This window comes from Mytilus galloprovincialis, chromosome 4, assembly GCF_965363235.1.
Source record: "Mytilus galloprovincialis chromosome 4, xbMytGall1.hap1.1, whole genome shotgun sequence".
NCBI classification, from domain to species: Eukaryota; Metazoa; Mollusca; class Bivalvia; order Mytilida; family Mytilidae; genus Mytilus; species Mytilus galloprovincialis.
Window position 1 is genome coordinate 5,254,768 of NC_134841.1, and position 13,791 is coordinate 5,268,558.

The window sequence follows — 13,791 nt, forward strand, 5'->3', positions numbered from 1 at the left end:
GTTCGAAGGTCTTATCCGTAGTACCCTACAAATGTACGTTTGATAATAAGATGAATTGAAGTTTGTCCTTTGGCATTATAAAGCTGGGCTGTGAGGATTCCTGGCAAAGTTTGACTTTTAATAATCCAATACACCGTATCTTCTTATAGCTTTAGGTTGCAAAATTAAAAAAAAAACTTTTTGATCACGTTGAATTGAAAATGTCTGATACGATGGTTGTTTTATTTTTTTCTTGATGTCTCAAAAATAATGCAGTGTTTCAATTTGAAATGATTAAGCCTGTAACTCGTACCATCAAATATAAATAAAGTTACACAGATGTTGATTTGCATTTCACAATTTTTGAGTTGGCATTTCGTTAAAAGTATGACAAATTAAGCCTTAAACAATGGAAGATGCACATTCAGATATAGGTCAAAGCAATATAAGATAAAATATTAAATGATGAAGTAAATCTTAAAATTTAACAGTATTTTTGATTTAAAGTAACCGCTTAAAAAAAATGTATACCAATTAAGTTTACGTAAGATCTTGCCCCAAGCTGATAAGGCATATTGTTTAAGTAAGTTCTAATTAGTTTTTATGTTTTTGGATAAATTGCAATCAGTATACTGGACAATTGATCTGTCAAATTAATAACCTTGACAATAATTTTCAAATAGAACAAATTATTTAATGATTTCAATACACATTTATATCAAATCTATCTAAATTGAATTAAGTCCGGTAAAACTGTGTTCAGACAACATTTTCTACAAACATGACAAACCTGTGATCTGATATACTGTGGATTCATTAACATTCGTTAGATACCAATTTTCGTTTAATTTTGTGGGAACAAAGGAACCACGAATTTAAATATTCAAAGAATTGTAAATTTTCAATGGGAATGTATACAGAGTTTGCCAAAACCACAAAATTAAATATAGAAGTTTTCCTCAAACCCTGAATTTGGTCTCCAAGAAAATAAATGAATCCACAGTAGTTTTATAGGATGTTGTCTTAGATATAACATGACAAACCTGTGACAAACCTGTGATATAGTTTTATAGGATGCTGTCTTAGATATAACATGACAAACCTGTGATATAGTTTTATAGGATGCTGTCTTAGATATAACATGACAAACCTGTGATATAGTTTTATAGGATGCTGTCTTAGATATGACATGACAAACCTGTGATATAGTTTTATAGGATGCTGTCTTAGATATGACATGACAAACCTGTGATATAGTTTTATAGGATGCTGTCTTAGATATGACATGACAAACCTGTGATATAGTTTTATAGGATGCTGTCTTAGATATGACATGACAAAACTGTGATATAGTTTTATAGGATGCTGTCTTAGATATGACATGACAAAACTGTGATATAGTTTTATATGATGCTGTCTTAGATATGACATGATAAACCTGTGATATAGTTTTATAGGATGTTGTCTTAGATATAACATGACAAACCTGTGATATAGTTTTATATGATGCTGTCTTAGATATAACATGATAAACCTGTGATATAGTTTTATAGGATGCTGTCTTAGATATGACATGACAAAACTGTGATATAGTTTTATAGGATGTTGTCTTAGATATATCATGACAAACCTGTGATATAGTTTTATAGGATGCTGTCTTAGATATGACATGACAAACCTGTGATTTAGTTTTATAAGATGCTGTCTTAGATATGACATGACAAACCTGTGATATAGTTTTATATGATGCTGTCTTAGATATGACATGACAAACCTGTGATATAGTTTTATAGGATGTTGTCTTAGATATAACATGACAAACCTGTGATATAGTTTTATAGGATGCTGTCTTAGATATGACATGACAAACCTGTGATATAGTTTTATAGGATGCTGTCTTAGATATAACATGACAAACCTGTGATATAGTTTTATAGGATGCTGTCTTAGATATAACATGACAAACCTGTGATATAGTTTTATAGGATGCTGTCTTAGATATGACATGACAAACCTGTGATATAGTTTTATAGGATGCTGTCTTAGATATGACATGACAAACCTGTGATATAGTTTTATAGGATGTTGTCTTAGATATAACATGACAAACCTGTGATATAGTTTTATAGGATGTTGTCTTAGATATGACATGACAAACCTGTGATATAGTTTTATAGGATGTTGTCTTAGATATGACATGACAAAACTGTGATATAGTTTTATAGGATACTGTCTTAGATATGACATGACAAACCTGTGATATAGTTTTATAGGATGCTGTCTTAGATATGACATGACAAACCTGTGATATAGTTTTATAAGATGTTGTCTTAGATATATGATGTGTAGATTGTGAGAGTTTCTCTCTATAAACATGACAAACCTGTGATAGTTTTATATGATGCTGTCTTAGATATAACATGACAAACCTGTGATATAGTTTTATAGGATGCTGTCTTAGATATAACATGACAAGCCTGTGATATAGTTTTATAGGATGCTGTCTTAGATATAACATGATAAACCTGTGATATAGTTTTATATGATGCTGTCTTAGATATATGTTGTGTAGATTGTGAGAGTTTCTCTCTATAAACATGACAAACCTGTGATATAGTTTTATATGATGCTGTCTTAGATATATGATGTGTAGATTGTGAGAGTTTCTCTCTATAAACATGACAAACCTGTGATATAGTTTTATATGAAGCTGTCTTAGATATATGTTGTGTAAATTGTGAGAGTTTCTCTCTATAAACATGACAAACCTGTGATATAGTTTTATAGGAAGCTGTTTTAGATATATATTGTGTAGATTGTGAAAGTTTCTCTATAAACATGACAAACCTGTGATATAGTTTTATATGATGCTGTCTTAGATATATGATGTGTAGATTGTGAGAGTTTCTCTCTATAAACATGACAAACCTGTGATATAGTTTTATATGATGCTGTTTTAGATATATGTTGTGTAGATTGTGAGAGTTTTTCTCTATAAACATGACAAACCTGTGATATAGTTTTATAGGATGCTGTCTTAGATATATGTTGTGTAGATTGTGAGAGTTTCTCTCTATAAACATGACAAACCTGTGATAGTTTTATATGATGCTGTTTTAGATATATATTGTGTAGATTGTGAAAGTTTCTCTATAAACATGACAAACCTGTGATATAGTTTTATATGATGCTGTCTTAGATATAACATGACAAACCTGTGATATAGTTTTATATGATGCTGTCTTAGATATATGTTGTGTAGATTGTGAGAGTTTCTCTATAAACATGACAAACCTGTGATATAGTTTTATATGATGCTGTCTTTGATATAACATGACAAACTTGTGATATAGTTTTACATGATGCTGTTTTAGATATATTGTTGTGTAGATAGTGAAAGTTTCTCTCTATAAACATGACAAACCTGTGATATAGTTTTATATGATGCTGTCTTAGATATATGTTGTGTAGATTGTGAGAGTTTCTCTATAAACATGACAAACCTGTGATATAGTTTTATATGATGCTGTTTTAGATATATGTTGTGTAGATTGTGAGAGTTTCTCTCTATAAACATGACAAACCTGTGATATAGTTTTATAAGATGCTGTCTTAGATATATGTTGTGCAGATTGTGAGAGTTTCTCTCTATAAACATGACAAACCTGTGATAGTTTTATATGATGCTGTTTTAGATATATGTTGTGTAGATTGTGAAAGTTTCTCTATAAACATGACAAACCTGTGATATAGTTTTATATGATGCTGTCTTAGATATATGTTGTGTAGATTGTGAGAGTTTCTCTATAAACATGACAAACCTGTGATATAGTTTTATATGATGCTGTCTTAGATATAACATGACAAATCTGTGATATAGTTTTATATGATGCTGTCTTAGATATAACATGACAAACCTGTGATATAGTTTTATATGATGCTGTCTTAGATATAACATGACAAACCTGTGATATAGTTTTATATGATGCTGTTGTAGATATATGTTGTGTAGATTGTGAATGTTTCTCTATAAACATGACAAACCTGTGATATAGTTTTATATGATGCTGTCTTAGATAAATGTTGTGTAGATTGTAAGAGTTTCTCTCTATAAACATGACAAACATTTGATATAGTTTTATAGGAAGCTGTCTTAGATATAACATGACAAACCTGTGATTTAGTTTTACAGGAAGCTGTCTTAGATATATGTTGTGTAGATTGTGAGAGTTTCTCTCTATAAACATAACAAACCTGTGATATAGTTTTATAAGAAGCTGTCTTAGATATATGTTGTGTAGATTGTGAGAGTTTCTCTCTATAAACATGACAAACCTGTGATATAGTTTTTTATGATGCTGTCTTAGATATTTGTTGTGTAGATTGTGAGAGTTTCTCTCTATAAACATGACAAACCTGTGATATAGTTTTATATGAAGCTGTCTTAGATATATGTTGTGTAGACTGTGAGAGTTTCTCTCTATAAACATAATGAACCTGTGATATAGTTTTATATGATGCTGTCTTAGATATATGTTGTGTAGATTGTGAAAGTTTCTCTATAAACATGACAAACCTGTGATATAGTTTTATAGGATGCTGTCTTAGATATATGTTGTGTAGATTGTGAGAGTTTCTCTCTATAAACATGACAAACCTGTGATATAGTTTTATAGGATGCTGTCTTAGATATATGTTGTGTAGATTGTGAGAGTTTCTCTCTATAAACATGACAAACCTGTGTCATAACATCTTCATGCCTTATATATCATGTGCTGTAGTACGCCGCTAGATTAAAACTGACGTGGAAAGGTAACACATGCCCACCGAAAGCTCTTTTTTTGAGAGCCCAGGTGGTCGTGTGGTCTAGCGGGACGGCTGCAGTGCAGGCGATTTGGTGTCACGATATCACAGTAGCATTGGTTCGAATCCCGGCGAGGGAAGAACCAAAAATTTGCGAAAGCAAATTTACAGATCTAACATTGTTGGGTTGATGTTTAGACGAGTTGCATGACAAACCTGTGATATAGTTTTATAGGATGCTGTCTTAGATATATGTTGTGTAGATTGTGAGAGTTTCTCTCTATAAACATGACAAACCTGTGATATAGTTTTATATGATGCTGTCTTAGATATATGTTGTGTAGATTGTGAGAGTTTCTCTCTATAAACATGACAAACCTGTGATATAGTTTTATATGATGCTGTTTTAGATATATGTTGTGTAGATTGTAAGAGTTTCTCTCTATTAACATGACAAACCTGTGATATAGTTTTATATGATGCTGTCTTAGATATATGATGTGTAGATTGTGAGAGTTTCTCTCTATAAACATGACAAACCTGTGATATAGTTTTATAGGATGCTGTCTTAGATATATGTTGTGTAGATTGTGAAAGTTTCTCTATAAACATGACAAACCTGTGATATAGTTTTATATGATGCTGTCTTAGATATAACATGACAAACCTGTGATATAGTTTTATAAGAAGCTGTCTTAGATATAACATGACAAACCTGTGATATAGTTTTATATGATGCTGTCTTAGATATATGTTGTGTAGATTGTGAGAGTTTCTCTCTATAAACATGACATATTTGTGATATAGTTTTATAAGAAGCTGTCTTTGATATAACATGACAAACCTGTGATATAGTTTTATATGATGCTGTCTTGGATATATGTTGTGTAGACTGTGAGAGTTTCTCTCTATAAACATGACAAATTTGTGATATAGTTTTATAAGAAGCTGTCTTAGATATAACATGACAAACCTGTGATAGTTTTATATGATGCTGTCTTAGATATATGTTGTGTAGATTGTGAGAGTTTCTCTCTATAAACATGACAAATTTGTGATATAGTTTTATAAGAAGCTGTCTTAGATATAACATGACAAACCTGTGATATAGTTTTATAGGATGTTGACTTAGATATAACATGACAAACCTGTGATATAGTTTTATATGATGCTGTCTTAGATATATGTTGTGTAGTTTGTGAAAGTTTCTCTATAAACATGACAAACCTGTGATATAGTTTATATGATGCTGTCTTAGATATAACATGACAAACCTGTGATATAGTTTTATATGATGCTGTCTTAGATAATGTTGTGTAGTTTGTGAAAGTTTCTCTATAAACATGACAAACCTGTGATATAGTTTTATATGATGCTGTCTTAGATATAACATGACACCTGTGATATAGTTTTATATGATGCTGTCTTAGATACAATGTATAACATGACAAACCTGTGATATAGTTTTATAAGAAGCTGTCTTAGATATAACATGACAAACCTGTGATATAGTTTTATATGATGCTGTCTTAGATATAACATGACAAACCTGTGATATAGTTTTATATGATGCTGTCTTAGATATAACATGACAAACCTGTGATATAGTTTTATAGGATGCTGTCTTAGATATATGTTGTGTAGATTGTGATATTTTCTCTGCAGCTTTACCAGCTGTCTTGCCTAATTCTTCAGTGATCTCTCCTGCCTTCTTACCAATATCAGATTTCTGTACTTCTTCAAATGTCTAAAACAAACATAAACAGTTATCACACTTTGAGGTATAGTAAAAATGGTTTATTTGGTTGAAGGCAAAACACAAATTTGATTGTTATTTAAAGTTATTTAAATCTATTTAAATGAATGTACTTAAATTTAACTGCTAAAAATTTCTAATATTCATAGATCTTGTGGTATGCAATTGCTTAATTTCTAATGTGAGGTTTGATTAAATACTGTAAAACTTACCCTTTGTAGTACATATAAGATATTTATCTTTTTTGTTAATAGTTGTAAGGTCATATGACTTATTTTTTTAAAAATGTCCTTCCTGGGAATTTGCCTTACCTCTGACACCTTTTCTCTAACTCCTTTCAAGCTCTCTTTTAGACCAGATGTTTCTTTCTCTATATTTTCCTTTAATATAAACAAAAAAAACAATATAAAATAAAGAGTGATGATGACAGAACCAGAAGAGATCCCAAGTAAAGCTACACTTGACAACCCAAAGATAGGGTAACTGAGAAGAAATAACTGTATAAACAGAGTGCCTTATTAATGAGAAGCTATATTCATCTTTACACATAGTTATAAGATTAAATGTCACTAAATTAATGATAACTACACACCTATTAAAAACTTAATATACAATGTAAGTAGCTGAGTATATTTTTCTCATTGTTGCAGGCCTTACATACAATTGCCTATAACTACACACCTGTTAAAAACTAAATATACAATGTAAGTAGCTAAGTAAATTTTTCTTATTGTTGAAGGCTGTACTGTATGTATGATTGCCTATAACTACTTACATTCACTTCAAATGAACTTTGGTGGATAGTTATCTCATTGCATTGGCTATCATACCACAGCTCCTTATTTTTATATAAGAACTTAATGTAAGCCTATGAGCCATGAAATATGGACCAATGGTCAGTCCTTCCAATGGACACCAACTGTAATGTATGTATACCGGTATATGGAATTTGTCTTGTTATGTGTCACATATTGGTTTTCATCTGGTATACAAACACAGTTAACGTTTTAAGTAGTTTCCCTCTATTTCACTGAGGAGAACTAATATAAGTATTTAATAAGTCAATCAATGTTTCTCTTCCAATATATTCATTCACAAGAGCTTCAAAATAACCTAATTTTATTATGTTATCGTGGAAAATATTTTAGAAAATTTCAATGTTGCCAAATTTGTACCTACAAATTAAAACAATCCCAATTATTAAGTCTCAACTATCTCAACAAGAAACATTGTAACTTATTTAACAATTTTTCAAAGATTTCATCTATTCCAAAAGATGGTCCAGTGTACATTTACCATAAGAAATAATGACTGGGCCAGTTAAATGGAAACACAACCACAAAAGTTTCTATTACATTAAAACAAAATCTCCAAAATAATAAACGATCATCAAAGTGGTTTTTAAATACATACAAATTTTTTTCTGGCTTGTTTCAGTGCATCTGACTGTTCTAGTTTCTCTCTTTCCTCCCTAAATTTCTTCAGGTTTTCCTGTAAAATAAGATAAACCAATATCCAATATAAAAAGATTTCCAACAGTTCATCTTTGGATTGAAAGTTGAAGAATTTTCTTTAAGCAAATAAAATGCCCATTTCTATAAATATCTTATATTTTAATATATTTGTTAACTCAGATAAAATGCCAACATGGCCAATAGATATGAAAATATAATTCTTTTATACTGTTCTCCTGCAATATTCATATTATTTTTATAATATACATTGTATAAATAACTTTATAATTTACATGTTATATGTATTTTAACTTGCAAAAATTATCAAATATATAATGGTTCAAGGTTGATATTATACAGATTTAAGGTAGCACAATACAAAGATTTTTTCACTCCCAATCAGACAACTTTAAACTAATGTAATTCATTTCATCCTTCTTTATATTTTATAAATGAGGTACCAAAAGAAAGAAGAAAGAGTAATCTTTCAAATTGTGATAATTTCATTATGACATAATTATTACATAATTAATTATTATGTAATTAATTGCTATATTGTGATGTCCACACTTGAATGAATTTAGCGTCTTTGTTCTTCATAGCATCCCAAAATATTTGATAGATTCTTGTACAACACAGCTTGACCTCCAAAACTGTGTCTCAGATTTCCCAAAACATCAATAGAACAAATTTTATACCCAATTGAATTTGGTGGTCTCTTATGAATTGATGTTGTAAACTTCATTGAAGATTTATGAGAGAATGAAATGCAATAGGAAAAATCTGAGACACAGTTTTGGAGGTCAAACTGTGTTGTGCAAGAATCTATAAAATATTTTGGGATGCTATGAATAACAAAGAAGCTAAATTCATTCAAATATGAACATCAGAATATGGCAACTTATTACATAACAATTAATTATGTAATAATGATATCATAATGAAATTATCACAATTTGAAAGATTAATCCTTTTTCTTTCTTTTGGTACCTCATTTATAAAATTTAAAGAAAGATGAGTGGAATTACATCAGTTTAAAGGTGTCTGATTGGGAATGAAAAATCTTTGTATTGTGCTACCTTAAGAAGATATCTACATGTTTAATACAATGATATAAATGTCAAATATTGTTTGAAACTTACTTTCATTTCTTTGTTCTTTTCAAAGTCCTTTTTAATATTTTCAAAAATATTCTGAAAAAAGTTTTTCCCACCTCCAGAATTATATCTGATCTGCAAAAAAATAAAATAAAATAATTAAATATGTTTCAGAAATAAAAGATCTCTGACATTAGAAACACTCAAACATTAAGTCACTGTACATTGTAAGTGGATATTTTAAAACAAATTTTTGCTATGTCTTCTCAAAAATATGAAAAAGTTGAACACAATCTGTGAGACATTGGTTATACATGTACTTGTTGAAACAATACAATACAATAATATACAGTATGCTTTTATTTCAAAAACACTCCGTCACATTGACATGTGAAACAAGAGGTAAATTACAAAAAATACAAAATTCAATCACATACAATTAAAGAAATAAATAAAACAACTTAGAAGAAATGTAATATATAGAATATTACTTTACTTTATAATATTATAATATTTTAGTTAACTTTGAAATAAATAAAGACACATTTTTAAGTACGTTAATATTAGTCAATGACAGTAGTCCTTTCCTTTTTGCTTCACACGGATATTTCACATAGTACTCTGGAATATGCTGATTTCTGATATTTTTTACTAATATAGAGTTGTATTCAAATAAATAATGGTATTCATTGCCAATTGCAGTTAAACACAAATTACATGTCCTCTCTTCTTTTGGAATGTTATACCATCTTCCCAGCTCTACTGGAATTTTTACATTGCAGCATCTTAATTTTGAAATATATTTACGTTTGAATGGTGTTAATTTTAAAAGATAGTTTTCTAAGCCAAAGATTGTTTTAAAAAGTCCATATAATTCTCCTCTGGATAAGTTGTCAATTTGACTATGCCATTGTTGAATGAATGAATCTTTTATTTTTTCTGTCAGTACGATTTTTAGTTGATTTATATCTAATGGTGATTGCTGAGTCCAAACATAGCGCTTAGTCCGGCATTGTCAAGGATCGATTTAATATAATCCATTTGAAAGTGTGATCATCTTTTAAGTTGAACATAATTTGATAAAGTATACTGATAAGTTTATTTTCATTGGTGAGAAGTTTGTTCCAAAAACACACCATTCTACATTTTATTACGATATCTATTGGTGTACGACCAAGTTCTCCATATGTCATAAAATTTGGTGTCGACGTTCTAATTTTCAACACATTCCGGCAAAACTGTAGATGGATTTTTTCCAACATGTAATTGTTTCCGAATCCCCATATTTCACATCCAGAATTGGAAGTGCAAGTGCATCAAACAGTTGTAATTGTAAGTCGACAGGTATTGAGAGGTTACGTATCTTTGTATAGAGACTAAAAAGAGCTTTCTGCGCTTGTTCGCTAAGACGTTTCTTTGCTGTTGCAAATGAACCATTATAATTAAAAGTTAGTCCTAGATATGGATATGAATCCTGAATTTCAATAGACTGGTTAAATATTTGAAATTTTGGTAATGTTCTTGATTTCCGTTTGCAGAACACAACAACCTTTGTCTTCGATAAATTAACGTTCAACTTCCATCGGACACAGTATCTTTCAAAAACATTTAAGGCGTGTTGCATTGATTCGGCCGTTTCAGATATAATCATAGTGTCGTCGGCGTACAAAAGAACGAAAAGTTTAATATATATATGCAAATGATTGTGGCAAATATTTTCGATAACTTGCAAGTTCTGAACATCATTATCAGCAAAGAAAGACTCTAATTATAGTGTCGTCGGCGTACAAAAGAACGAAAAGTTTAATATATATATGCAAATGATTGTGGCAAATATTTTCTATAACTTGCAAGTTCTGAACATCATTATCAGCAAAGAAAGACTCCAGCAAATAAAAAGGGGGATAAGTTTTCTCCCTGTCTCACTCCAATGTTACAGTTAAAAACGGCTGACACTTCGTTCCCATTTCTTAAGCAAGATTTAACATCACTATACATACTATATATTACCTTAAAAACTTTCCCAGAAATATTCGCCTTTTGTAATTTAATCCACAACGATGTATGGGAGATTGTATCAAAGGCTCTCAAAAAATCAACAAAAGTGCAAAAGAGTTTTTTTCCAAGCGCTTGATAAATTGATATTAATGAATGTAATACGAATATGTTATCCAATGTACTATAACCTTTTCTGAAACCTGTTTGAGCCTCGGAAATCAGATTGACCTCAGTTGACAGTTCCCCAAGTCTTTCATTTAAGATAGATGTGAAAGTTTTCCCAAGACATGACACTAATGTTATTGGTCTGTACGAGCTTGGATCATATATATTGCCTTTATTCTTGAAGATAGGTTGAATAATTCCCATTGTCCATGAATCTGGTACCTTCCCAGTATTTAAAACAATATTGAATAACTTGTGATAGATGGTCAACATTTCCTTAACCGTATGTTTAATATGTTCATTCACAATACCATACCAAAGAAACAAAACACTTTTTGTAACAATGATTACCATAAATAACAATGATTACCATAGATAACTATTTTCCTAGAACAATTTCTGTGTTAAGAGAAGTGCTGATTTTTTATTTTAAATAAGCTGTCTACCATATTTTTTATCAAGGCAGTACAAAATAAATATTTAGCATCTGAAAAAATTTCTTTTACAAAATTATTGGCCAAAATAAACTTAATTCTTTATACAAGGAACAGCAAATTCTGAGACTGTGTGACTTTTTAAAACTAAACCATCCTTAATTCATGCTTTTGAAATGTAGCGAAACACTTATTTTTGTTTATGCTTTACTTTTAATATTTACATGTGTACAATATATTTACCTGTGAGAACCTAATATCATGTTTTCCATTCTGTGTATATGAAGATGGTAAATGTGTATATAACTGTGCACTTTGGAAAGATACTGTGTGTAATCTTCTTTCTTTATAAATATTATGTTTACACATACAACATCTTACAACCTAGTAAAAAATAACAAAATAATATCAGATATTCATGATATTTAATGAAACATTATATATTTGTGTCTAATACGATGCTCTTCCATTAATCTGTCTGTCTTAAGTTCATGACGAAATTATTTAATGATCTGTTCACTTATTGGCATAGCTTCAGTCACAAATAGAGCATGATGAATAGCTGCTTAACGTCTAGTGGCAAATTAATAAGCATATTCAGGTAGAAAACATGGTAATGTAAGGTGTATATTAACCCTGCTTTGTACTAGACCAACACACTATTGAAGCCTGCTAGTTAACAAGGTAGTTTACCTGCTAGTTGTTCAGGGGTTCAAATTAACATTTGGTACTGGAAGGTCCAGGACCTTTGACTCTATAAACTGAAAGGTCTACAACCTAAATTACAGGTCCATTTTTTACTTAAAATATTTCATAACTCAGTTCCATACAAAATTAATGTGCTTTTGGTATTAAGGTTAGCTTATTTCATTGTCAGTTTCACGGTTGTTCATGATGAATGTAATTGTCTTGTATATAATTAATTCAAGTAATCTTTTTTTTTGGTATTGGGGAGGGTGTCACTGTGTGTGGGTGTGTTGTCTCAACGATTGGTATTTAATTACTAATTATGCCATGATTATCTCACATGCCTTATCAACATTTATCACTGATCATGATAAAGAAAATTTATACAGTCACATTGTAATGGATTTTGACATTACAATTTGCCAAACAGTAATTTTGAGTTTCTGTATAAAATATTTTCCACTCTTTCTTTCTTTTCCATATATCTTTTGGTTTTCAATTCTAGTGTTTATATTTCACAACCATAGATGTTTTTGTATTTTGGCACCTGCCTGGAATTTGTTTTTAAGAAGTTGATCGCCACAACCCAGATTTATCCCTATTCACTTCCTGAATCAGACAAGATTTTGTAATTGTCTTCACGGCATCCATTGTTTTTCAATGTTGTTTTTGTCAGTCAGATACGATTTTACTCGAATTTACACATTACTTGTCAGCGATTTTCTGTATAAAGCTAGCAGTTGAACAAAATGAAGATTGCTGTCATGAATAAAAAAGATGAAAATAAGTTTTGAGATCGTTTATTTGGAGACTTTGGTAAAAGGTTTGCAGTTATTTTTTATTTTCTTTCAAGTTGAAGGTCCGTCAGGCGTGGCTAGTAACCAAGTCGAAAGTCTGATTGCAAAAGTGGAAGGTCACGGACCTTGGACCACAGCTAATTTGAACCCCTGCAGTTTGCAGGAAGAAATGTCACATTACCCTGACACTATATGGACTTGGAGCCGACTAGTCTTTGGTAATCTTCACAAGCATAACAATAGGTTTTGTAATGAGAAATAAAGTCGTAAATATTAAGGAAATATGTACAAGAAGTTATTATTCAGCAGTTTTTGGAGATCATGCAGTCATTATCAATGAACATGAATACACAGTGACCACCTTTAAGTGTCTTCTTGTTGCATCTGACATGTCTGATTCGAAATGGTATAGTTCATGATAATTTGTTGGACTTTTATTCAGGGGCTCCTCTGGCTCCCTAAAAGTTGAAGCCAGAAACATCACCAGCTCCTATATTTTGTCGCAAGTTTTGAAAACTTAGAGTAAACTTTAAAACCAGCTAGTCTTTATTTCTTCTACCAAAATTTAAACAATGTTCAATTTAAATTTCTTCTGCACTCGGCCTGCACTTTACATCATTT

At 30.4% G+C, this 13,791-nt stretch overlaps 1 protein-coding gene across 1 annotated transcript in view; it reads right to left on the reverse strand.

Annotated features, from left to right (window-relative positions):
• LOC143071185 (mitochondrial import inner membrane translocase subunit TIM44-like) overlaps window positions 1-13,791 on the reverse strand; it is a 29,852-nt gene that overhangs the window by 10,906 nt on the left and 5,155 nt on the right. Inside the window, exons 2-6 of the mRNA XM_076245340.1 lie at window positions 11,930-12,070; window positions 9,135-9,224; window positions 7,952-8,029; window positions 6,850-6,918; window positions 6,380-6,529 (exon numbers count right to left, since the gene is read on the reverse strand). Of these exons, the coding sequence (XP_076101455.1) occupies window positions 6,380-6,529; window positions 6,850-6,918; window positions 7,952-8,029; window positions 9,135-9,224; window positions 11,930-12,070 (528 nt within the window). The remainder of the gene's footprint in view (window positions 1-6,379; window positions 6,530-6,849; window positions 6,919-7,951; window positions 8,030-9,134; window positions 9,225-11,929; window positions 12,071-13,791) is intronic.